Here is a 27124-nt window from a genome sequence, read left to right on the forward strand (position 1 = left end):
CTGAAGGAGCTTGAAGATCTGACCATCCAGAACTCCTGAAGGAGCTTAAAGATCTGACTGTCCAGATCTCCTGAAGGAGATTGAAGAACTGACCGTCCAGATCTCCTGAAGGAGCTGGAAGATCTGACCATCCAGGTCTCCTGAAGGAGCTTGAAGATCTGACTGTCCAGATCTCCTGAAGGAGCTTGAAGATCTGACCGTCCAGATCTCCATAGGTGGAAGATCTTCCGTGTCTTGGTAATCAGTTATGGTCACCTATTTTACCTTTGCTGTTGCCATCCGGTCCTCGAAGTATCGTGCATTCCTCAATGTTCCCAAACGCTTCAAATAACCGACGGACGTCATCTTCTGACTGTTGTTTGTTGAGCATGCCCACAAAAAGTTTTCTGTCTTCTGGAACAAAATTAAGAGATGCTTACCATATTTCAGAAGGAAGGAGAAAGCAGGTGAGATTCAAGACGGAGGCGTCATTCAAAGACAGATTTATAAAGTCGGGATGTAGATGGGAAATGAAATAAGTTTAGCCAAGAGAACCTACAGGTAGGCCTTGGCATACAACGGTCTGCTTAGTGACCGTTCAAAGTTACAATGGCACTGAAAAAGGTGACTTATAACATATAGTTATGACCTTTGAAGCATCTCCATGATCATCATCATCATCATCATCATCCTCTTTTAACAATCCTATAATCCCTTGTGGGGTGGAGTCTGGGCAACCGAATGGAGTTGAGGGTTTACTGGCCAGATGCCCTTCCTGTCGCCAATGCGGAGTTTTGTTCAGAAATATATTGCCCAGAGAGAGAAGTAGCCTCTACCTAGGATCGAACTCACAGCCTCCTGATTGTGAGGCAAGAGCTCCACCTCTAGGCCACCGCATCACTCCAACATCTCCATGATCAAGTCATCATGGAGCTTGGAAACAGGTTCGTATTTATGACCGTTGCCATGTCCTGGGATCGCACGATCCCCTTTTGCGACCTTCTGATCAGCAAAGTCGTTGGGGAAGCCAGATTCGCTTAACAACCATGTTATTAAGAACCACAGTGATTCACTTATCAATTACAGTACGGCCACGAAGGTCATAAAAAGTTGGGAAATTCACTTATTTAGTATGAAATTGTGAAATTTGTTTGCCGTCCTTCTTGTTTCAAAGCAGCACCTAACAACTGTCTCGCTTAGTGACAGAAATTTCAGGCTCAATTGTGGTTGAGGATTACCAGCAAGGTTGACTCATCCTTCCACCCTTCCGAGGTCGATAAAATGAGGACCTAGATTGTTGGGGACAAGTGGCTGACTCTGTAAACTGCTTAGAGAGAGCAGTAAAGCAGTATCTAAGTCTAAGGGCTACTGGTATTCCTTCCTTCCTTCCTTCCTTCCTTCCTTCCTTCCTTCCTTCCTTCCTTCCTTCCTTCCTTCCTTCCTTCCTTCCTTCCTTCCTTCCTTCCTTCCTTCTTTCCACCCTCCCTCCTTCCTTTCATGTATCTTTCCTTCCATCCATATTTTTCCTTCCTTCCTTCCTTCCTTCCTTCCTTCCTTCCTTCCTTCCTTCCTTCCTTCCTTCCTCCCTCCCTCCCTCCCTCCCTCCCTCCCTATCATGTAACCCTCCTTCCATCCATATTTTTCCTTCCTTCCTTCCTTCCTTCCCTCCCTCCCTCCCTCGCTCCCTCCCTCCTTTCATGTATCCTTCCTTCCATCCATATTTTTCCTCCCTCCTTCCCTCCCTCCCGTTCCTCCCTCCCTCCCTTCATGTTTTCTTCCATCCATATTTTTCCTTCCTTCCTTCCTTCATTCCTTCCTTCCTTCCTTCCTTCCTTCCTTTCCTTCCTTCCTTCCTTCCTTCCTTCCTTCCTTCCTTCCTTCCTTCCTTCCTTCCTTCCTTCCTTCCTTCTTTCCTTTCCTTCCTTCCTTCAGTCATGGTGGCGCAGTGGTTAGAGTGCAGTACTGCAGGCTACTTCTACTGACTGCCGGCTGCCTGCAATTTGACACTTTGGATCTCACCAGGCTCAAGGTTTGACTCAGCCTTCCCTCCTTCCGAGGTGGGTAAAATGAGGACCCAGATTGTTGGGGGCAAGAGGCTGACTCTGTAAACCACTTAGAGAGGGCTATAAAAGCTCTGTGAAGCAGTATATAAGTGCTATTACTATCTTGATGATCTGTAGGACTCCAAATGTATTCCATAAATGATATCGTGATATCTGGGTGGACTCAATCTATGGGGCTCAATTTTAGGCCCCTCCATCAATGGAAATCTCTTATCGCTCATTGGCATCAATTTTATTATTGTCTCCTGCAGCACTGAAATTATTTATTTATTTATTTAATTTTATTAAATTTCTATACCGCCCTACTCCCGAAGGACTCAGGGCGGTGAACAGCCACAGGATAAAACACATAAATACAAAAATTTAAAATAGAATAAAAATGAATTAAATAATTTGGCTGAACAAATTTAAAATACCCCATAATTTAACAACAAATTAAAATTTACATTTAAAAAGGGGAGAAGATTTAGGCCAGGCCAGCTTGATGAAATAAAAAAGTCTTAAGCGCGCGACGGAAGGTGCGCAGATCCGGGATCCTCCGTATCTCCGGGGGCGGGGGGGGGGGCTCGTTCCAGATCGTAAGTGTCCCCACTGAGAAGGCTCTCCCCCTAGGGGCCGCCAGTTGACATTGTTTGGCCGACGGCACCCGGAGGAGCCCCTCTCTATGGGAGCGTATGGGAGCCATGGAGCGCTTTAAAGGTGATAACCTTTAAATTATGATAAATTATGAGTTGCAAGGCAAAGTTTACGCAGGTAGCTCTTGACTTACGACCACTCTTGAGCCCAAAATTTCTGTTGTTAAGGGAGACAGTTCTTTTGCGATCATTTTACGACCTTTCTTGCTATGGTTGTTAAGCGAATCATTGCAATCGATACGTTAGCAGCACCGTTGTTAAGTGAATCTGGATTTCCCATGGATTTTGCTCGTCAGAAGGTCGCCAAAAGTGATAACCTGACCTCGGGATATGGCAACGGTCAAAAGTCTGAGCCAGTTGCCCAGCGTCTGAATTTTTATCCCGTGACCAACAGGGATGTTACCAAGGTTGTGAGTGTGGACAATGGTCGTAAGTCACATTTTTTTTCAGGGCCATCGTCCTTTTGAGTGGTCACTAAGTGAACTGTTTTAAGTCAAGGACTATCTGGCACAGATCCTACGTCAGAGAAATTGAGGACCCTGGAAACAGGAAGCTCAGCGTTCAGACTGAGTTATTTCTAGGATGCGCATCGCAACGGTAGACCCTTCAAAAAAACAAATAACCCTTCACAAGGCATACAAGCATTAAAAGAAAAAACCCGATGCATAAATTGCTTTATTTAGAGTTCATTAAACGCTATGAATATGTTTACGAGCGGTTCTTCCCTCTCCTTTTCCACCCCTCCCGCCCCGAGACATTTTAGAGAACAGATGTAACCAATTTGAACAAATCCCTATCAATAAATAAACGGATTCCGTGGGCTTCCTTCAGAAGGAAGCAGTCCAAGGAAGGCAACCTGCTCGAGAGGTGACTTAATCTAATTTAAAGTTTTCCAGGAAAGGCAGCTGTTGTGGTCTCCAGGCTGCGATGTGCATATGGCGAGGATGCGGAAAAAACCAATGTTTGTTCAGAATCGATGAAGTGGGGGGCCATCCGGGCAGGGCGTGGGGGAGTATGGAGGACTCTGAGCTTGGTCGTTTTCTTGTAGGTGTTTCCTGACCCAGCTAGGTAGCTTCATCAATGCTAGAAGGGAGGGGGTTTGTGGAGAGGAGGAGGAGGAAGAGGAGGAGGAGGAGGAGGAGGAGGAGGAGGAAAAGAAGAAGAGGAGGAGGAGGAGGGAGAAGGAGAAGAAGAAGAAGAGGAGGAGGAGGAGGGAGAAGGAGAAGAAGAAGAAGAGGAGGAGGAGGAGGAGGTAGGAGGAAAGAGAAGGAGAAGGAGAAAAAGAGGAGGAGGAGGAGGAGGAGAAGAAATTTTATTCAGCTTATTGTATATCATACAATTCAATTTACTAAAACAGCTAGGATAATATGTGAAGTCTGACTAAATATTTACAACTGAGCCAAATGACTAAGCCTAGTGTCTTAGAAACAAGGAGGAGGAGGAGGAGAAAGAGGAGGAGGAGGAGAAAGAGGAGGAGGAGGAGGAGGAGGAAGAAGAAGAAGAAGAAGAAGAAGAAGAAGAAGAAGAAGAAGAAGAAGAAGAAGAAGAAGAAGAAGAAGAAGAAGAAGAAGAAGAAGAAGAAACTTTATTCAGCTTATTGTATATCATACAATTCAATTTACTAAAACAGCTAGGATAATATGTGAAGTCTGACTAAATATTTACAACTGAGCCAAATGACTAAGCCTAGTGTCTTAGAAACGAGGAGGAGGAGGAGAAAGAGGAGGAGGAGGAGGAGGAGGAGGAGGAAGAAGAAGAAGAAGAAGAAGAAGAAGAAGAAGAAGAAGAAGAAGAAGAAGAAGAAGAAGAAGAAGAAGAAGAAGAAGAAGAAGAAGAAGAAGAAGAAGAAGAAGAAGAATGTGGGGTCCTGGATGATCTCTGACCTTGGTGGTTTTCCTGCAGACCCTTCCTTACCCAACTAAGTAGCCTCAGTAGCGTTAGAATAGCGTGGGCTTCGTGATATATCTATATCTCTTCCCATCACCATCTATATCTCCATGTCCATCCCCACGTTCTCCATTTCCATATCTGTCTGATACTTCGTCCTTTTCCATCTCCATCTCCTTCAGCCCCTTTTCAACCCAGGTTAAGGCCACCTTCCTACCTGAGGGTTCAATACTAGAACGAAGGACTCCGGAAGCTCCCAAAGCTTTTGAGCTTAGCTTAGACTTTGACTCTGCACCAGTCGGGAAGCAAATCTGGTATGCTCGAATGTCCATCCTCCCTACAGGGCATGAGCTTAAGGGGCCCTGTTGCTATGTTGTTGTTTTTTTTTCCTTGTAAGACTTGTCAGTTTAAATATGCAGTGTTTTTAAGCCTCGCTCCTGGTGTTTATAGGAAGTCCCAACACCTTGCCTGGTGCAAACAGGGGTTAAATTATTCCTTGTTCTATTTATATTTAAATGATCTGTTTTTACCAGAACTTGCGAGAGAGGCTGGAGTGTCAGACGGGCTGGGAGAACAAGGCAGCACATCATAAAGGGAAGAAGGTGTCGCTGGCCGAGAGCTGAGAATTGTCAATTAACAAGCCATGGGGTGAGGAAGAGGGAGCACCTGGCTGGCCAGCAGGACGGGGCACCGGGCAGAAGGGAGGGTGGCGGAAGAATTGCCGCTCGCTTTGCATTATCATATAAATGAATGTCAGCTTTCCTGATAGGTAGGCATCGGATACAAAAACAAGGGGAAGGATTCGGAGAATAAAGTATTTCTAGAGTAATTAAACAGGAGGGAGGAAAGAAGGAAGGGGATGCAGAAAGAGGGAGAGGGAAAAGGAGGGAGGGAGAGAATGAAGAGAGGGAGGGAGGAAGGGGAGGGAGGGGGGAGTGGAAAAAGAAGTGAGGGAGAGAGGGAGGGAGGGAGAGAGGGAGGGAGGGAGGGAGGAAGGAAGGGGATGCAGAAAGAGGGAAAAGGAAAAGGAGGGAGGGAGAGAATGAAGGAAGGGGATGGAGGGAGTGGAAAAAAGGGAGGGAGAGAGGGAGGAAGGGAGAGAGGGAGGGAGGGAGGAAAGAAGGAAGGGGATGCAGAAAGAGGGAGAGGGAAAGGGAGGGAGGAAGGAAGGAAGGGGATGGAGGGAATGGAAAAAGAAGTGAAGAAGAGAGGGAGGGAGGGAGAGAGGGAGGGAGGGAGGAAGGGGATGCAGAAAGATGGAGAGGGAAAAGAAGTGAGGGAGAGAGGTGGGAAGGAAGGAAGAAAGGGAGGGAGGAAGGAAGGAATGAAGGAAGGGGATCAGTGGTGGGTTGCCCCCAGTTCGGACCGATTCTATAGAACCGGTAGTAAAACCGGTGGGAGACTCCGCCCACTGACCCTGACATCATCAGAAGCGATCTGCGCATGCACAGAAGCGATCTGCACATGTGCAGAAGCAAGGCGCGTGTGTGAGCGAAGCGAGCACGCGCGTGTGCGATCCTGTTGCGAACCAGTAGTAAAAGCAAATAGAACCCACCCCTGAAGGGGATGGAGAAGAAGGAAGAGAAAAAAGTGAGGGAGGGAGGGAGGAAGGAAGGAAAAGGAGGGAGAAAAGAAAGGAATGAGAGAGGGAGGGAGGGAGGAAGGAGAGAAAGAAGGAAGGAAAGAAAGCAAAAGGATGGGGAGAACGAACGAAGGAAGAAAAGAAGGAAGGAAGAAAGAAAGAAAGAGAAAAAAGGAAGGAGAGAAAGAAGGAAGGATGAAGGGATAATCATGAATAAAGGCCAAAGGAAAGTTTTACTTCTCTTTATGAAAGATCAGATTCTAATTTAATCATGATTTATTCATCTTTCTTTGCATTTTTTTTTTCCTGGAGTGCCACACAGTCTACAGTCGTCTTCAACAAAAGCCACAATTCCTTAGCCTGTTTTGCCCACGTGGTTTAGCATTTCTAAATAAAGCAAAACCCCAACCAAGTGGTAGGAAACCCCTTAAACGTCCCCTCCCTCTCCATATCAGATCCCCCAACCCAACTAATTGTGGGAAAATGAGACACGGAGGGTTTCACAATACCCAATGCTGGTAGTCCTCAACTTGTGACCAAAATTGTACCCAAAATTTATGTTGCTAAGCGAGACCGTTATTCAGTGAGTTTCGCCCCCTTTTACGACCTTTCTTGCCACAGTTGTTAAGTGAAGCCCCTGCCATCGTTAAGTTAGTCACATGGCCATTGAGCGGAATCTGGTTTCCCCTATTGACTTTGCTCGTCAGAAGGTCGTAGAAGGGGATCATGTGACCCTGGGAGGCTGCAATTGTCGTAAATATGAGTCAGTTGCCATGCCGCTGAATTTTGATCAGCTGATCCTCGGGATGCCGCAATGGTCGTTAAGTGTGAAAAACATTCATAAGTCCCTTTTTTCGTCGTAACTTTTTAACAGTCAGTAAATGAACTGTTGTAAATTGAGGACTACCTGCCTTCCACTTCTGTCATCCAGGATCCTGCAATTCCTTCTCCTGTCCTTTAGCCCTCTGCACTCTATCCCACCCCAAGTCATTCAACGAACTTAAACCGAGAATCGATACAGCCCGAAATTAGCAAAATATATATTTTCCCCCTTTCTCCTTAAAGCAGAAGCAGCCATGATATTCACTTACTTTCCCGACCGGTTCGCAAATATGAACGTGTGCACATCAGAAGTGGGTTCCAGCAGGTTCTGACCAGTTCTGAAGAACCGGTAGCGGAAATTTTGAATAGTTCGGAGAACCGGTAGTAAAAATTCTGACTGGCCCCACCCCCATCTATCCTCTGCCTCCCGAGTCCCAGCTGATCAGGAGGAAATGGGGAATGGAGATTTTACAGTATCCTTCCCCTACCACGCCCACCAAGCCATGTCACGCCCACCAAGCCACGCCCACAGAACCAGTAGTAAAAACTTTTTGAAACCTACTACTAGTGCACACATGCACTAGCTTCGCTTACACACGCCTTGTCCAGGCATGTGCACGTCCTTCCGCCCGGAAGGCACGCGAGCGAACCGGAAGGCGCATAAGCGAGCAAAGCACATGTGCCACACCTCAAAAACTTGCTTAAATCGGACGGCATAGACCTGGGGCAGGTGTGTGAGCCCACCCGTGATTTCCGCTACCGGTACGAGTGAACCGGTACGAACCGTTGCCTGAATACCACCTCTGAGCACAAGGATTTGTTTGACACTGATTTGCCATCAAAGCTTCCAACAGGATTTGCCACAAGTTGCAAGCAAGTTATTTACTGGAGGGATTTCTTGTATTTTTTGCTTTTCTTTTCTTTTTTTAATAAAAATAATTTTGTTTCTATACCGCCCTTCTCCTGAAGGACTCAGGGCAGTGTACAGCCAATTTTTCTGAGAAAGACACCAAGAAGGTCAATCAGAATAGAGCTGGGAGGGTCCTTGGAAGTCATCTAGTCCATCCCCCTGCTCAAGGAGGAAGGAGATCCTATCCCATTTCACATAGATGGCTGTCGAATCTCTTCTTATGAACCTCCAGTGATGGAGCACCCACAACTTCTGGTGGCAAGCTGTTCCACTGGTTAATTGTTCTGACTTTCAGGAAGTTTCTCCTTAATTCCAGGTTGCTTCTCTCCTTGAGTAGTTTCAACCCATTGTTTCTTCTCCTGCCTTCGGGTGCTTTGGAGAATAGTTTGACCCCCTCTTCTTTGGGGCAGCTCCTCAAATACTGGAAGACTGCTATCATGTCCACCCTACTCCTTCTTTTCTCTAGACTAGACATACCCAAATACTGCAACCATCCATATGTTTTAGCCTCCAGCCCCCTAATCCTCTTTGTTGCTCTCCTTTGCACTTTTTCCAAAGTCTCAACATCTTTTTTTATAATATGATGACCACAACTGCATGCAGGATTCCAGGTGTGGCCTTATTAAGGCTTTATAAAGTGGTACTAATACTTCACGTGATTTTGCCTCTGTTTATACAACCAAGGATTTTAAAAGCTGAGGGTAAAGAGGATTTGAACAGGATTATTCCACCAGTGCCTTTTTTTTTTTTTTACAGATAGAGAGACAGATTGATAGAGGTAGACAAGAGAGAGAGAGTGAGAGGGAGGGAGAGGGAGAGGGAGAGAGATATGGAAAGATATGGAGAGATGGATAGAGAGATAGATGAATGGATGGATAGATGGATGTATTGTATATATATATATATATATATATATATATATATATATATATATATATATATATATATATATATATATATATATATATATATATATATGTATTTGTTTTCTGAGGTTTTCGCGGGTATTTGTATGTAGGTCTTTGGTTATTTGGGTTTTCTCCCGCGTAAAATTGGAAGTGTCTTGGTGACGTTTCGGCTTCGTGCTTCTAGGAGCAATGTGAGATCGCAGCTGTTTCTTCCTTTTAACAGGAAGAAACAGCTTTAAAAGGAAGAAACAGCTGCGATCTCACATTGCTCCTAGAAGCACGAAGCTGAAAACACCAGCCTGAAGATGACGAATGAGACTTCGTCGAAACGTCGCCAAGACACTTCCAATTTTACGCAGGAGAAAATCTGAATAACCAAAGACCTACATATGTATGTATGTGTATATATATCTCAAATTTATATTTGCTGATAAAGAAATAAAGGGAGACTAGTATAGATCTATTTCAAGCTATTTAGCTCTCATCAGCTAGCCGTACCCTTACTCGCATTCGAATTTGGGCTGCCTGCATATTAGGCAGTTGTATTAACCTCTGAGCCACAAGTTTCTTTATCAGCAAATATAAATTTGGTATAAAATGGTTTGTCGTGAATGCGACTGCTTGAGGGCTCCTGGATTGGAGCTGAAAGGCGAAAGGGAAGCAGTATGCTCCCTCCCATATTGGGCTAGACCAGGTGCTTTGAGAGAAAAATAATATATATATATGTTTTCTGAGGTTTTCGCAGGTGTTTGTATGTAGGTCTTTGGTTATTCGGGTTTTCTCCCGCGTAAAATTGGAGGTGTCTTGGCAACATTTTGACAAAGTCTCATTCGTCATCTTCAGGCTGGTGTTCTCGGCTTCGTGTTTCTAGGAGCAATCGAAGCCGAGAACACCAGCCTGAAGATGACGAATGAGACTTTGTCAAAATGTTGCCAAGACACCTCCAATTTTATGCGGGAGAAAACCCGAATAACCAAAGACCTACACACACACACACACACACACACACACCCTGTTTTCCCCAAAATAAGACATCCCCTGATAATAAGCGCAATAGGGCTTTTGAGTGCATGGCAATAAGGCTGAGCGCTTATTTCAGGGTTCAAAAAAATGTAAGATAGGGTCTTATTTTCAGGGAAACACTGTACACACACACACACACACACACACACACACACACACACACACACACACACACACACGGAGGGGCTTCCCATAATTTAACAACCGATTCACCCAGAATCAAAAATGTGAGTGCTCACGTGCCTCGTGGACATATGCGCTGCATCAAAAACATGGCGATTGTATAGGATGGGATAGCGCTGGGTATATACATACAGACAGACAGTGGTGAAATCTAAAATTTGTTACTACCGGTTCTGTGGGCGTGGCTTGGTGGGGGAGGGGTAATGTGACTGGGTGGGCGTGGCCAATTTTTTTTTTTAACTTTTAAAACCATTTTTTTCTACAACCTCTTCGGCGAAGAGGTTGTAAAAAAATGCTTTCAAAAGGCTCTGACGATCCCAGCTGAGTTGCCTGATCGGCAGAGGCTTTTTTTTCTTTTAAATGCCTCTGACGATCAGGCAACTCAGCTTGGATCGTCAGAGGCATTTAAAAGAAAAAAAGGGGTTTTTTTTCTTTTAAAAGCCTTTGATGATCCCAGCTGAGCTGCGCGATCATCAGAGGCTTTTTGTTTTTAACTTTTAAAAGCATTTTTCAGCCGAAGAGGTTGTAGAAAAAAATGCTTTTAAAAGTAAAAAAAAAGCCTCTGATGATTGTGCAGCTCAGTTGGGCATGGGGGGGAGAGGGCAGGGATTTTTGCTACCGGTTCTCCAAACCACCCGCCTCCATCGCTACCGGATCGGGTGATCCAGTCCGAACCGGGAACACTTCACCCCTGCATAGGGGAGAGAGAGAGAGAGAGAGAGAAAGAGAGAGAGAGAGAGAGAGAGTGTGTGAGAGAGAAATGGAAAATAGATAGAGATAGAAATAGACAGAGATAGATAGAGATATAGCGATATAGAGATATAGCAAGATAGCAAGATAGCAAGATAGATAGATAGATAGATAGATAGATAGATAGATAGATAGATAAATATAGACAGATAGATGTAGATAGATATAAAGATACAAAGATATAAAGATATATGATATCTTTATGAAGCTTCAACTAGAAACATTTAAATGCAACTTAACACAAAGGGAACGACACACGTGAACTCACACACAGCACACCTGGTACTGCTGTGATTCTCAGGTTTAGCCGAATTTGGGCCCAATGAAATGTCGGCCCTTGCTCAGAGCAAATCTCCAGCAATGTTTGACATCTCCCAACAGAGTCTTTGGCGACCCAGCCGGGATGTCAAAGAAATACGTTTCAGCATCTCAACTCCTTTCCACGGGCGACCTCCAACTGCTCGGGGAAAGAGAAAAGGAAAAAAAAAAAGATCTAATCCACGAACCTAAAAAAAGGTTGTGACATTAATATACTGGTAGAGATCTCTTGGGGTTCCAAAAACAGGAGAGGAAGCGAGATTAAAAGGAAAAGAAGAATAGGAGGAAAGGTTTATTTTTTATGTCACTGGCTCTTGTGACGAGAGTTCGGATCAAATTCAACTTCGGTGTTGTGGCCTATTGGTCGCCGGCCCCTCCAGCAGCCGAATCAGAGGAGGAAGAGGAGGCTTGGGAGTCAGGGCCAGCATCAAGGCAACCTGAGAGCTCCGAGGGGGAAGAGGGAATGGAGCTGGCAGAGAGAGAGAGAGAGAGAGAGAGAGAGAGAGAGAGTCTCGGCTTGTCGTTCGTTCAGAACTGCGATAGGAAATAATCACCAGTAACTCACAGAGAATCAGGGTTTACTTTGGCAACGATAAGCTTGCAGTCAAAAGTAAAGTACAAGTCGGTGTTTTGGTTCAAAGTCAGCGCTGGGTGTAATCACACCACAGCGCTATTTAACAAAAACTCAGCCCCTTAAACATACATCCGGTGATTATCAATCAAGCACCCCCCACTCCCTTAACAGTAACAGCTGCGAGCACCAGAGCAGCGAGGACAGCAGAATCGGAGAGGCCCGGCAACGTCATCAATCATCGCCCTGAATGCTGCTATCCAGGAACTGTTTGTGTGTTCGCTGCGGCTGCTTATCTCCACTCCTTTGTCTCCCACACCCCCCATCGATGGCGAGCTCCGGTAGGACTCGACAGAGAGAGAGAGGGAGGGAGGGAGGGAGGGAGGGAGAGAGAGAGAGAGAGAGGCGGAGCCTGGGCCATCCATCAGCCCTCAGATGGAGAGTCAACAGTCCCCAGGTCTGGAGGTGGCTGATGAGGAAGAGGAGGAACAGCTGGGTCCAGTGTCCGATGTGTGGAAGCAGAGGAGAGGAGAGCAGTGGAAATCTATGGGCTGGTCCTTGGGACGGAAGAGCCATTGCTGCAAGTGAAATCCCTCCCTAGCTCTGGGGATAAAAGGCAGGGGACTGAAATGAATAGAGGTGGCAGACAACTATTCATCTCCCTGCCAGACGGACTTGTTAGCCTGCGGTGAGAGAGAAACTTTTTGCCGGGGCTGCTGGCGTTCCTAATAAAGGAATCTTTTGACTTCACTTCAGAGGGTTTGTCATCTTTGTCATGAGCTGGGTCAGAACATTCGATTTGCAAAGCTTTCGGTGGAGGTAATTGAAACACTTCCTGAAAGTTACCGGGCGTGATGGGCTTTAACTTCTCGATCGGAGACGGCCCAGCTCAGCCCAGAGCCTTCTTCATATTAAAGGCAGTGATTAAATGGGATTTGCCGAAAGACAAAAAGGCCGAAAGAGCTGCCGATTGTTAATCCCCTTCCTTTGCTGCGCTTAGAAAATCCCATTTTCATCCTTTGAAGCAAGGGGATGAGATCGACAGGCCCGGCCCTGATTTAAATTCTGGCATTGCAAGGGCTTGTTCTCCTGACGTCTGAATGTGTTCCTTTATTACCATTATTACAGCTTTCTGATTGCATTAAAATTCATCTGCATGTTTTCCCCCCTCACATTTCTGCATTTCTTTTCTTAGCCAATTCTTTTCTCTCTCTCTTTCCTTCCTTCCTTCTTTCTTTCTTTCTTTCTTTCTTTCTTTCTTTCTTTCTTTCTTTCTTTCTTTCTTTCTTTCTTTCTTTCTTTCTTTCTCTTTCCTTTTTTCCTTTTTTCCTTCATCAACCCTCTTTCCCTCCTTCCCTTCCCCCTCTTTGCCTGCATGCCTCCTCCCTCCCTTTCTTTCTTCCTTCCTTCCTTCCTTCCTTCCTTCCTTCCTTCCTTCCTTCCTTCCTTCCTCTCTCTTTCTTTTTTCTTTCTCTTTCTTTCCTTTTTTCCTTCTTTCCTTCATCAACCCTCTCTCCCTCCTTCCCTTCCCCCTCTTGCCTGCATGCCTCCTCCCTCCCTCTTTCTTTCTTTCTTTCTTTCTTTCTTTCTTTCTTTCTTTCTTTCTTTCTTTTCTTTCTTTCCTTCCTTCCTTCCTTCCTTCCTTCCTTTTTCCTTCCTTCTTTCTTTCTTTCTTTCTCTCTTTCCTTTTTCCTTCTATCTTTCATCAATCCTCTCTAATCTTTTCCTTCCTTCCTTCCTTCCTTCCTTCCTTCCTTCCTTCCTTCCTTCCTTCCTTCCTTCCTTCCTTCCTTTCTTTCTCTTTCTTTTTTTCCTTTTTTCCTTCATCAACCCTCTTTCCCTCCTTCCCTTCCCCCTCCCTCCCTCCTTTCTTTCTTTCTTTCTTTCTTTCTTTCTTTCTTTCTTTCTTTCTTTCTTTCTTTCTTTCTTTCTTTCTTTCTTTCTTTCTCTTTCCTTTTTCCTTCTATCTTTCATCAATCCTCTCTCCCTCTTTTCCTTCCTTCCTCTCTTTCTTCTTTCTTTCTTTCTTTCTTTCTTTCTTTCTTTCTTTCTTTCTTTCTTTCTTTCTTTCTTTCTTTCTTTCTTTCTTTCTTTCTCTTTCCTTTTTTCCTTTTTTTCCTTCATCAATCCTCTTTCCCTCCTTCCCTTCCCCCTCTTTGCCTGCATGCCTCCTCCCTCCCTGTTCCTTCCTTCCTTCCTTCCTTCCTTCCTTCCTTCCTTCCTTCCTTCCTTCCTCCCTCCCTCCCTCCCTCCCTCCCTCCCTCCCTCCCTCCCTCCTCAAAGGGTCAACCGTTTGTCTGAAATGGTATAAGGTTTCCTGCTTGAGCAGGGGTTGGACTAAAAGATCTTTAAGATCCGTTCCAACTGTTATTCTGTTAATAATCAAGGAGGGAACCAACCCATTGTAGAACTAAGTAGACATTTCCTGACAGTGAGAACAATTGACCAGTGGAACAGAAGTTGCCTTCAGAAGTTGTAGGTGCTTCCATCACTGGAGGTTTTTAAGAAGAGATTGGACAACATTTGCCTGGAGTGGCATAGGGTCTCCTCCTTGGGCAGGGGGCTGGACTAGAAGACCTCCAAGGTCCCTTCCACCGTCTGCTGTTCTGATTCAGAAACGTGTCCCTTAAATTCAACCCTCTTCCCAGTCAAGTTGGAAATCTCGGCTATCGTTTAGGAAAATGCAGAGATAGTTTGAGGTTTCATTTCTCATCCTAAATCAGTTGTCAAACAATGTGTCACAGATTGCAAAAAAAGCCAGAGGGAGAGCATGAAGATCATGAGAAGTGTTACACCAAACCAGTGACTCTTGGAATATTGCCTCGAATTCTGGTTACGACAGCACCAAAAAAAAAAAAAAAAAGATGTTGAGACTGAAGAAAATGTGCAGAGAAGAGCAACAAAGATGATTAGGGGACTGGAGGCTAAAACATATGATGAATGGTTGAGGGAGCTGGGTATGGCTGGCCTGACGAAGAGAAATCTCAGGGGAGACATGATAGCATCTTCCCATGCTTGGAGGACTGACACAGAAGGTTAGACTTGTTCTCCAAAGCACCTGAGGGCAGGACAAGAAGCCATGGATGGAAGCTTGCCAGAAGGAGGTCCATCCTGGAACTAAGGAGAAATTTCTTGACACGGGGAAGGATGAATCCATGGAACAGCTTCTCTCCTGGAATTGTGAGTACTTCATCGCCGGATGGTTTCCAAAATAGATTGGACAATCATTTGACCAGGATGGTAGCAGGTCTTGTCATGCCTCAGCATATATGTTGTCACCTGCCAGCGGCCAGTGGATCTGGCAGTAGATTCGGACAGTGAGGAGATTGGGGAGGAACATGGGCCAGTCCTGGAGCCTGGGGACGGCTCTGATGAGGGCTCTGCGTCTGAGGCAGAGAGGGGGCCAGGGCCGTCTGACAGTTATCAGCTGCCCTCAGAGTCAGACATCAGTGAGGCAGATGAACAGCTGGAGCCTGTTCCCAGTGTACGCATGCACAGATTTGCCAGACGAAGGGAACAGCTAAAGAACAAGGGTCGACTCAGGAGTAAAGCCACAGGCGGCCAATGAATGGCTCCTCCCAGAGGGAATAAAAGAGGAGCGAAAGGGGAGGGGAGTTTGCAGGTGACAATTAGTTCATTCCTGCATTCTTGCCAAGTATTGCTGCGTCTGGCCACTCTCCGAGCCTGATAAAGGTCGGTAATTGCAAAATCTCCATTCCCACCCCACTCCAGGGGAAGGATACTGCAAAATCTCCATTCCCACCCCACTCCAGGGAAAGGATACTGCAAAATCTCCATTCCCACCCCGCTCCAGGGAAAGGATACTGCAAAATCTCCATTCCCACCCCACTCCAGGGGAAGGATACTGCAAAATCTCCATTCCCTCCCCACTCTGGGGCTAGCCAGAGGTGGTATTTGCCGGTTCTCCGAACTACTCAAAATTTCCGCTACTGGTTCTCCAGAATCTGTCAGAACCTGCTGGATTTCACTCCTGGTTTAGCTGCATGTCAACCTGCACACAGATTAACATGTAGTGGGGACAGGACAGCTCTCCTGTTTTTCGACTAGAAGACCTCTGAAGTCCCTTCTCAGCCCTATGATTCTATATTTTATGTCCCTTGGGATTATAATTCATATGGAGGTCTATCTAGGGGACATTCTATAGTTTTGAGTGTTCCACCTTCCCAAATGTCCCTTTAAAGCCCAGCCCACAAAAAGATAGTCATTAAAAGGAAAAAATACCTAATAAAAACTCCGTAGCATGAAAAATGCCCAAGGCATTAAAAAAAAAACACAACTTCCATTTTTTTCTCTCCAGAAATGCAGAGTTCGGCAACTACCATAAATAGTGCAAAATAAGCTGCCACATGTTGAATACTTTTCTGTTAACTGAATCTTTTATCCTGTTAGTTTAATTAGGATTAAAAGAAAAGTCTGCACATTTTATTGTGCTTCTGCAGAAGACAAATGTCCTTCCAATCCTCAAGGGAAGGCAAGGAAGTTAATGATAATCTAACCAACTTTTACCTCCTTCCTATTCTTTCTCGGCTCCAGGAATGGCTGTTGCGTCGGCTACAGGTAGTCCTCGACTTACGACCGTAAGTGAGCTGAACATTTTGGTTGCTAAGTAAGACAGTTGTGAAGTGAACTTTGCCTCATTTGATGACCTTCCTTGCCACGCTTGTTAAATGAATCATTTGCATTTGTTAAGTGGATGGATGGAAACTGATTAAGGAGAGAAGCAACCTAGAATTAAGGAGAAATTTCCTGATAGTGAGAACAATTGATCAGTGGAACCACTTGCCACCAGAAGTTGTGAATGCTCCAACACTGGAAGTTTTTAAGAAGATGTTGGATAACCATTTTGTCTGAAGTGGTGTAGGGTTTCCTGCCTGGACAGGGGGTTGGACTAGAAGACCTCCAAGGTCCCTCCCAACTTTGTTATTCTATTCTATTCTATTCTATTCTATTCTATTCTATTCTATTCTATTCTATTCTATTCTATTCTATTCTATTCTGTTCTGTTCTGTTCTATTCTGTTCTATTCTGTTCTATTCTCCTCTCCTCCCCTCCCCTCCCCTCCCCTCCCCTCCCCTCCCCTCCCCTTCTCCTCTCCTCTCCTCTCCTCTCATCCTCTTCCCTTCCCTTCCCTTCCCTTCCCTTCCATTTCTATTCTACTCTCCTCTTCTCCTCCCCTCCCTTCCCCTCCCCCTCCTCTCCCCTCCCCTTCCCTTCCCTTCTAAATTTATTCCATTCCATTCCATTTCCTTCCCTTCCCTTCCCTTCCCTTCCCTTCCCTTCCCTTCCCTTCCCTTCCCTTCCCTTCCCTCCCATTCCATTCCATTCCATTCCATTCCATTCCATTCCATTCCATTCCATTCCATTCCATTCCATTCTATTCTACTCTATTCTATTCTATTCTATTCTATTCTATTCTATTCTGAATGCTGATTAATATATTGCAACAACATTCTTCTTTCCTCTCCCCTCCCCTCCCCTTATCTTATGTTAGTCCTTCTTTTCATTAGACTGACATACCCAACTCCTTTAACTGTTCCTATAACACAGCTATGCAGAAGGGGGATCGGACTATATGGCTTCCCTTCTCCGATTCCAATTTCTCTGCACAACCCTAAACATTAATATTCTCGTCCTGCCATCCCAGCCGTTGCAATTCTTTTTTGCATTGAGGATCCTTATGCAATTTATCAAATAGCAGCACAAACATGTTCTTTCTATTTTGAATACACACACACAAACACACATACACAAACACACACACAATTGGATCCTTGATCGGGGGGAGGTGGATGAAGTCCACAGGAGCTTGGCCTCGGATCCGGGAATCAAATCTATATTTCAATTGCAATTCACCCAGTGAATCCAAACTGGCTGTGGAATGATAAATAGATTTTCTGGTTTGTAAGCAAGAAATCAAATCAAGGTGCGGAAGGAAGGAAGGAAGAGGGAAAGGAAGCCGTCTAAATTATAGAAGGACGACACACGCACTTGAATAAAACTTTGGAAAGAAGTCCATAAATAAAACAAGTCGTCCTCGAATTGCAACCACAACTGAGCCCAAAATTTCTGTTGCTAGAACAGACAGCTGTTGAGTGAATTTTGTCCCATTTTACGACCTTGCTTGCCACAGTTGCGCATCGCTGACAGTTATTAAGCGAGCAACACGGTTGTTAAATTAATCTGGCTTCCTCAGATTCTTGGAACGGTTGAAAGGACTGGGTTGTGGAGCTGTGCTTTCTTGCTTATGTCCAAGAAGGCTCCACATCTATTTGCACTACTCAGGTGACCCTGAGGACACAGACAAACCTCCAAGTGGCCCCAAGGACTCTCTAAAACAGGTGTTGTGGCCCGTCAGCGGCCTGTGCGGATTGTAGCTGATTCCGACAGTGAGGAGGCTGGTGTGGTGCTGCGCCAGCAGCCTGTGCAGCTGGCACTTGAGTCAGACAGTGAGGAGGCTGGAGAAGATGTGGTGCCAGAGGTGGGGATTCAGCCAGGGCCTTCAGAACCTCCATAAGTGAAGAGGAAGAAGAGGAGGAGCCATTTCTCGATGCACGGGCGCGCAGAGCTGCCAAAAGGCAGGAGTGGCTCCTCAGGAGGAGGTCTCCTTGAGAGTAAGGCTTGGGGCTAATTGGCCACTCCCTTAGCCTATTTAAGGAGGAACGCCGACTGAAGCAATTTGCAGGGAACAACTTTAGTTCACTCTCCTTCGCATCTGGATTCTCTGCAAAATTGCTTCTGGGCTTTCTGCCAACCTTAGTAAGATTGTGATTACTTTTATCTTTGGTTTCTTGTAGGCTGTTAAGAAAGTTTATTACCAGCCTTTGTTTTGAAAAAGACGGAGTTATTTTAGTAAATAAAGTTTTGTACAAACTTTGCGTGTGCTGTGTTCTTTGGGGTCTGTAGCTGGGGCAGAACAACAGGGGTGTCAAAGTCAAGGCCTGCGGGCTGGATCTGACCCACAGGGGTGCTTAAATCTGGCCCGCAGGGCCTCCCTGGAAAAAGCGAAGGACTGGCTTAAGGTGCCTCTGCCAACGAAAATGGAGCTCGGGGGGGGGGACATTTTCTGCCATGATGGCCTCCTGCAGCCCTCTGCCAGCGGAGCTCAGAGAGGCTGCACATGGCCTGCCCAATCTCCCTTTTTGCTGGCAGAGGGCTGCAGGAGGCCATCATGGGTACTGCACAGGTACCGTATAGGTGGTAACTTGCTCAATAGTAGTAACTGTGAGAGGGATCTTGGAGTCCTAGTGGACAACCATTTAAATAGGAGCCAGCCGTGTGCAGCAGCTGCCAAAAAAGCCAACACAGTTCTAGGCTGCATAAACAGAGGGATAGAATCAAGATCACGTGAAGTGTTAACACCACTTTATAAGGCCTTGGTAAGGCCACACTTGGAATATGACATCCAGTTTTGGTCGCCATGATGGAAAAAAGATGTGGAGACTCTGGAAAGAGTGCAGAGAAGAGCAACAAAGATGATGAGGGGACTGGAGGCTCAAATATATGAAGAACGGTTGCAGGAACTGGGTATGTCTAGTTTAATGAAAAGAAGGACCAGGGGAGACATGATAGCAGTCTTCCAATATCTCAAGGGTTGCCCCAAAGAAGAGGGAGTCAAGCTATTCTCCAAAGCACCTGAGGGCAGGAGGAGAAGCAATGGGTGGAAACTAATCAAGGAGAGAAGCAACTTAGAACTAAGGAGAAATTTCCTGACAGTGAGAACAATTAATCAGTGGAACAACTTGCCTCCAGAAGTTGTGAATGCTCCAACACTGGAAGTTTTTAAGAAGAGATTGGATAACCATTTGTCTGAAATTGTATAGGGTCTTCTGCTTGAGTAGGGGGTTGGACTAGAAGACTTCCAAGGTCCCTTCCAACTCTGTTATTCTATTCTATGGCTGAAAAAATGCTTTTAAAAGTAAAAAAAAAAAAGTTGGCCATGCCCACCCAGTCACATTATCCCCCCACCACCAAACCACGCCCACAGAACCGGTAGTAACAAATTTTACAATTCACCACTGCAATTACCTGACTAGGTGGCTCAATGGCTAAGACCCTGAGCTTGTCAATCAGAAAGGTCAGCAGTTCAGCGGTTCAAATCCCTAGTATAGGTCTCCTGCATGAGCAGTGGGTTGGACTAAATGACCTCCAAGGTCCCTTCCAACTCTGTTCCTGTTACCTCTGTGTTACAACAGTTTTCTTTGGGTGAAAAGTCTCACTTTGATTGCCTTTCCCCAGAGGACTCCAAGTATACTTATGCCTGAGACAGGACAGAATTTACAATGTTTAACTAGTTGGATCAAAGAACTAATTAACCCATGCCAGCTTGTTTGAACTCTATTCTCACGCGGTCATTCTCGCCTACTGATTCTTCCTGCAATCCTCACAAGCACAGGGTTAAATGCATATTTAACTTCCATTTGATATCTAGCTGAGTCTCGATCCATTTTCATATTATTTCTCATTGTCACAGTAGTGGCCAAAATTGTGGAAACCTTTTTTGGGAAAAGTGTATTTTTGAGATTTGATGGCTAATAACACCACTTTTTTTTTTGGAGTTTGAAGATAATCCTATTCCACTGCTGGAATGGCCTGGGAATAGCCCAGACCTTCTTAACCCAATTGAAAATCTAGGGAGCCGACTAAAGAAACTTGTTAGTCAAATAAATAAATAAATAAAACCCAGTTTATAGAAGCCATCATTCAATCTGGATTTCACATTAGAACAGCTGCAGAACTCAAAGGCTTGGTTCCCTCCATGGGAAGACGTTGTAAGGCTGTAATTCATGCTAAAGGTTACCCTAATTTTTCTCCCCTTTCTTTTAAATTTTTAAACTGAAATTTTAATTTGTTTTAAATTATTGGGATTTTAATTGTCGTGGGCTAAATTATTTAATTTGGTTTTAAATTGTTTCTAACTTTTGCATTCCTGTATTTTATCCTGTGCCTGTTCACCGCCCTGAGTCCTTCGGGAGTAGGGCGGTATACAAATTTAATAAAACATAAAACAAACATAAACTAAGGATTAACTGACATGGTGATCATTTTTGTATACCTCATTTTTTCTACGTGTTTCACTTTTCTTCTTTATACTGTAACTGCTATTCTAATAGCAAATCCTTCATAAAAGTTATTGCATTACATTCTTGATTAAATTATCTTTCTATTGATAGATAATTTTATGGTACTACTTAAAAAAAAGTGGTGTTATTTAGCTAGTTTTAGAAAATACACTTTTCCCGAAAGGTTTCCACAATTTTGGCCACTACTGCATATCATAAAACAGCAACGTTTCACGCTTATTTAAGAAGCAGTTCCATTGACTCCAAGGGAATATCTTTCTGAGTGCACAGGCAGCTGTAAAGAGGAGACAATCTGCTAGTGGATTGGGCTCAGGATGGTTAATTTCTCAAAAAACCCAAAAAACCGAAGACCGAATCTTGCACACGCAGAGAACTTTTCACATTGAAATGTTGGAGAAGTATAGATGTATACAAGTGCCAATTTGGGATGACATGATAGCACCGTTCCAGTTTTTTTGGGGGCAGTGACAAAGAAGAGGGGGTCAACTTACTTTCCAAAGCAGCAGAAGGCAGGACAAGAAACAATGGATGGAAACTCATCAAGGAGAGAAGCAACCTGGAATTAAGGAGAAACTTCCTAACAGTGAGAATAATTAACCAGTGGAACAGCTTGCCACCAGAAGTTGTGGGTAGTTCATCTCTGGAGGCTTTTAAGAAGAGATTTGTCTGAAATGATATAGGATCTCCAGCTTGTGCAATGGGCTGGACTAGAAGACCTCCAAGGTCCCTTCCAACTCTTATTGTTAAAAACCAATCTTGGAATCAACCTTGGAAACCAACCTCTCTCTATTTCAAATTTTTCCTTCCTTCCTTCCTTCCAATTAACCAGTGGCACCTATTTATCTACTCGCATTTGCATGCTTTCGAGCTGCTAGGTGAGCAGGAGCTGGGACAAGAAATGGGAGCTAGCTCACCCTTTCACATGGTGCTCGGGTCTTGAACCCGGGCTGCCAGCTTTCCACCTGATAAATTCAGCGTCTTTAACCACTGAGCCATCATGCCCCCACCAGATTCTGCAGATTCCACTTATGACTGTATGACTGTAACCTTGTTGCTGGGATCCTTAAGATTTATATTGACTGTTTCCCTATGACTATCGTTAAGTGTTGTACTTTATGATTCTTGACGAATGTACCTTTTCTTTTTATGTACACCGAGAGCATATGCACCAAGACAAATTCCTTATGTGTCCAGTCACACTTGGCCAATAAAGAATTCTATTCTATTCTATTTTCTCCTTCCTTCCTTCCTCCCTCTCTTCCTTCCTTTTTTCTCCTTCCTCCCTCCCTCCCTCCTTCTTCCTTTTCTCTCCATCCTTCCTCCTTCCCTCCCCCCTTCCTTCCTTCCTTCCTTATTTGTACCCTATGACTATCATTAAGTGTTGTACCTTATGATTCTTGACGAATGTACCTTTTCTTTTTATGTACACTGAGAGCGTATGCACCAAGACAAATTCCTTGTGTGTCCAGTCACACTTGGCCAATAAAGAATTCTATTCTATTCTATGTCCATAAAGCTGAAGTTGAAAGTTGTTTTGTGTATGTGCCCAACTATTAGAGGAAAAAAAATGGCTATAATAAATGGTATCTACATTGATGCTGAAAGGATGGATGGAAGGTGTAAGATCAGGTCCAATGATTCATTGTTTAAAGCCAATGCACAGGAATTGTGATGACCCAGGGCAAGGCACGGAGGCAACACAATCAGCTGATAGTTTGAACTCCCCTTTATTGCTCCAACTTTCCCCCAAATGCTCCCACGTCTATGGTAAGTCCTGGAGCAAAGCGCTCATACACGCACCTCCAGCAGCCTCTGGCTGTGAGTAGTCCAGCAAAACGCTATTAGCACGATGGCTTCAAGGCAATGTTGTGACCTAGGCTGACTTAGTTATTACAGGACACAATTAGTCTCAAACAAAACTGTTTTTTTTATCACAGCTGAGAATTATTTCATTCCCAGCTGAGTCCAAATTAATTCCAAAACAAGTCCTTCAGAAAAAGTCCTTTGGGCTTATCACAAACCTTTATCTTCTTTGGCACCCTGCCAAAGGCCTTTCTTGGCAAAGCCCCACGAAGTTCAGAAACAAGAGATGCCGACTGGAAAACAGATTTAGCAATGTTGCTTTCCTATAAAGAGCCCAAGAGCCTTTGCTCCTAAAGAGGGAGCAGGCTGGGGTGGATAGGGACCTGACTGAAAGCCACCGTGAAGGAGGGAGAGGAGGAGAAGGAGGAGGAGAGAAGACGCGAAGAGATAATAAGAAGGCCCTAGCTGCCCTCTGCCTTGATACATTTCTTGAGAAGACTCTCTATAGAATTACACTGTCGCCCTGCAGGAAAGCATGTAATAACTGAAAATATGGTGTCAAAAGGAATTTTTCAGGCCTTGACAGCTCATAAATTACAGTTCGTTGACTTCTTCCCGACTCGAGATTTAAATTAATAGGCAGCCAGATATATAGTTTTCTTGCTTTTCTTTTCTTTTTTCTTTTCTTTTTTTCTATTTTAAGTCTTTCGTTGCACGCCAGAAAAATATGGAAAGGGAAGCAGTTTGCTTTGGAGCAGTTTGAAACTGGCCTCCTGCACAAAGGATTTGTAGGGCACGTCAGGGGCAAGATGACTGAACAGGGGGTTGGACTAGAAGACCTCTACAGTCCCTTCCAACTCTGTTATTCTGTTGTTATTCTGCTGTTTTCTGTTGTCATTCCGCAATTCTGTTGTTATTCTGTTATTCTGGTATCCTGTTATCTGTTATTCTGTTGCTATTCTCTTGCTATTCTGTTGCTATTTGGTTATTCTGTTGCTATTCTGTTGTTATTCTGTTGTTATTCGGTTATTCTGTTGCTATTCTGTTGCTATTCTGTTGCTATTCTGTTATTCTGTTGCTATTCTGTTGTTATTCTGTTGTTATTCTGTTGCTATTCTGTTATTCTGTTGCTATTCTGTTGTTATTCTGTTGTTATTCGGTTATTCTGTTGCTATTCTCTTGCTATTCTGTTGCTATTTGGTTATTCTGTTGCTATTCTGTTGTTATTCTGTTGTTATTCGGTTATTCTGTTGCTATTCTGTTGCTATTCTGTTGTTATTCGGTTATTCTGTTGCTATTCTCTTGCTATTCTGTTGCTATTTGGTTATTCTGTTGCTATTCTGTTGTTATTCTGTTGTTATTCGGTTATTCTGTTGCTATTCTGTTGTTATTCTGTTCTTATTCTGTTGCTATTCTATTGTTATGCTGTTGTTATTCGGTTATTTGGTCTAGTTGCCTCTTGAGAAAGCACCTTTGGGACAACCATGACCTGGATGACTGAGAATCTCCATAGACATTCCATCCCTGTGGAGGCAAGCACTGGCATGTCTTTTGTGATGCAAACTCCGTCCTTCTGCGCAACACAGAATTCACTGTGCACACATCTCATTGCTTTGCCAACTTGGGGGTTAGGAATGAATTACATTTGAGCCCCATTTTTCCTCTTGGACTTTTAGCACTTTGGAACTAGTGATCTGCCTTAGAACAAAAAGGAAGGGAATCATTTCCTGTGTTTTCTCCACAAGTCTGTCCATCCATCCATCCATCCATCCATCCATGTCTGTTTATCTATCATCACCTCTATCTATCTATCTATCTATCTATCTATCTATCTATCTATCTATCTATCTATCTATCTATCTATCTATCTATCTATCTTGTACTGTATCTAATATCTATATCATCTATCTATCCTATCTATCAATATTTATCACCTCTCTCCATCATCTATCTATATCTATCCATCCTCTCTCTCTCTCATCTCTCATCTATCTAGTATCTATACCATCTATCCTATATCAATATTTATGATCTGTCCCTCCATCATCTATCTATATTCATCCCCTCTGTCTCTGTCTTTGCCTCTCTCTCTCATCTCTGTCTCTCTCATGTATCATCTATCTATCATCTATCTAGTATTTATATCATCTATCCTATATCAATATTTATCATCTATATCATTTCTCTATATCTATCCATCTACTTACAAACACACTCTCTCTCTTATCTATCTATATTGATCTATCTATCTATCTATCTATCTATCTATCTATCTATCTATCTATCTATCTATCTATCTATCTATATTGATCTATCTATCTATCTATCTATCTATCTATCTATCTATCTATTTATCTATCCATCCATCCATCCATCCATCCATCCATCCATCCATCCATCCTATCAATATCATTTCTGTCTGTCTTTCTATCTTCTATTCTAGATAAATGCCATATTACTCTCTCATCTGTCTATTTATCTATTATCTAAGTAACGTCTCTCTCCCTCTCCCTCTCCCTCTCCCTCTCCCTCCCTCCCTCCCTCCCTCCCTCCCTCCCCCCCTCTCTCTCTCTCTCTCTTTCACACACACACAAATCTGACTTTCACGAAATTGCATATCAATATTAGTGCACAAATTAGCATCAGCCAGGGGTTTTAATAGTACCAAAATGGTGGGTGGGACAAAGCAATCTAAGTCCATCCTTTTTATATGTATGCAATGTGCACACTGCATGTTAAAAAGGGACACTCAATTGCCCTTCTCCCTTTGAGGGCTATTCACCCTCACTAGCCCCCACTGGGCACCCCCTGTATCTGCACCCAGTTTCAGACAATATGGTTTTCCTCTCAAAGCTGGTTTTTCAGGAGGTGTCCAACAATATTTGTAAGAGCGGTTATATCTCAAGACACTTTTGAAGAAGTCTTTTGGAAGGTCCCAGGAGCCGGAAAAAAAAATGCATCACAACATTTAGAGGAGTGAAAAACTGGAACCTTCTCTCTGCAATCTGATTTACACCTTTTTAGTTCAGCCGCTGCATTTTGGGTCAGTTTGCATCAAATCTGTTAAAGCAATAATAACGTGTGTGAAATAGAATGAATTTGCAGCCGGAAAGATTGAAAAGCCACCGAGAAAAATGGAGCTGGAGGAAAATTTGAACGGAAATCTATTCAAATGGTTTCTCTGTTTCCAGAAATATGTAACAGTAACAGAGTTGGAAGGGACCTTGGAGGTCATCTAGTCCAACCCCCTGCTCACGCAGGATTTGAACCGCCGAACTGCCGACCTTTCTAATCAACAAGCTCAGTGTCTTAGCCACTGAGCCACCTAGTCAGGTGCCCTTCAGCTCCAAGGACAGTTTTTTCCCCCAACGCCATCACTCTGCTAAAGAAATAATTCCCTCAACACTGTCAAACTATTCACTAAGTCTGCACTACTATTAATCTTCTCATCATTCCCAGCACCCATCTCCTCCCACTTATGACTGTATGACTGTAACCTTTTTTTTTTTTTTTGTTTTTTTTTAAATTTGATTTATATGCCGCCCTTCTCCGGAGACTCAGGGCGGCTTACAATGCGTTAAGCAATAGCCTTCATACTTTTTGTATATTTATACAAAGTCAGCTTATTGCCCCCACAAACTGGGTCCTCATTTCACCTAACTTAGAAAGGATGGAAGGCTGAGTCAACCTTGAGCCTTGGAGAGATTCGAACCAGCAGAAATTGCAGGCAGCTGTGTTAATAACAGGGTGCATTAAACCACTGTACTATCAAGGCTCTGTTGCTGGTATCCTTACGATATATATTGACTGTTTCCTAGTATGATTTGATTGCTTATTTGTTCCCTATGACTATCAGTAAGTGTTGTACTTTATGATTCTTGACGAATGTATCTTGTCTTTTTATATACACTGAGAGCGTATGCACCAAAGACAAATTCCTTGTGTGTCCAATCACACTTGGCCAATAAAGAATTCTATTCTATTCTATTCTATTCTATTCTATTCTATTCTATTCTATTCTATTCTATTCTATTCTATTCTGCGACCTTCGGACAAGCAAAGTCAATGGGAAAGCTGGATTCACTCCACAACTGTGCGAATAACTTAACCACGGCAGTGATTATTCATTTAACAACGGTGGCATAAAATGGGGCAAAGCTCACTTAACAACCATCTCACTCAGCAATAGAGATTGTGGGCTCAATTGTGCTCATAGAGCGAGATGTAACTGCATTCCATACTATTTTTTTCTTTCTTTTACGTGCTAATGTTGCATTCTGGGACACATGAAAAATGACTCCGTGTTAGGGGAAAAAAAAAACACCTCACAATAAGCTAGTTGCAAGTTAACCTTTGCCAGAAATGCGACCGTCTTTTTTTTTTCATTTTTTTTTATTTTTTATTATATAAAATACAAAGAAAAAAAGAAAATAGGGAATTAAGGGAGGGAAAGGGAAAGGGGGAAAGGAGGAAAGGAAGATACAAGGGGAAGAGAAAAAGAAAGAAAAGGAGGCATTGACTCCCAACACTTCCTAGCACAGTACAAGATAAACACACTCCAACCTTCAACTTTTTGCTTTTACACATTA

The 27124-nt window shown here is 43.8% G+C and overlaps 1 protein-coding gene across 15 annotated transcripts in view; it reads right to left on the reverse strand.

Annotated features, from left to right (window-relative positions):
- CELF4 (CUGBP Elav-like family member 4) overlaps positions 1 to 27124 on the reverse strand; it is a 921337-nt gene that overhangs the window by 138074 nt on the left and 756139 nt on the right. For 9 of the 15 annotated variants that reach the window (XR_015732028.1, XR_015732033.1, XR_015732027.1 and 6 more), the window contains exon 4: positions 265 to 393. The exons of 2 other annotated variants lie outside the window; for them this stretch is intronic. Coding sequence is in view for 2 of the 13 variants with exons in the window: in XM_087885501.1 (XP_087741627.1) it covers positions 265 to 393 (129 nt within the window). In the remaining 11 variants the exon portion in view is untranslated. The remainder of the gene's footprint in view (positions 1 to 264; positions 394 to 27124) is intronic. 4 more of the 15 variants (XR_015732025.1, XR_015732032.1, XR_015732026.1 and 1 more) reach the window with 1 other exon arrangement.

Source organism: Pantherophis guttatus, chromosome 2, assembly GCF_059756535.1.
Source record: "Pantherophis guttatus breed Tessera chromosome 2, ASM5975653v1, whole genome shotgun sequence".
In the NCBI taxonomy this organism is placed as follows: Eukaryota; Metazoa; Chordata; class Lepidosauria; order Squamata; family Colubridae; genus Pantherophis; species Pantherophis guttatus.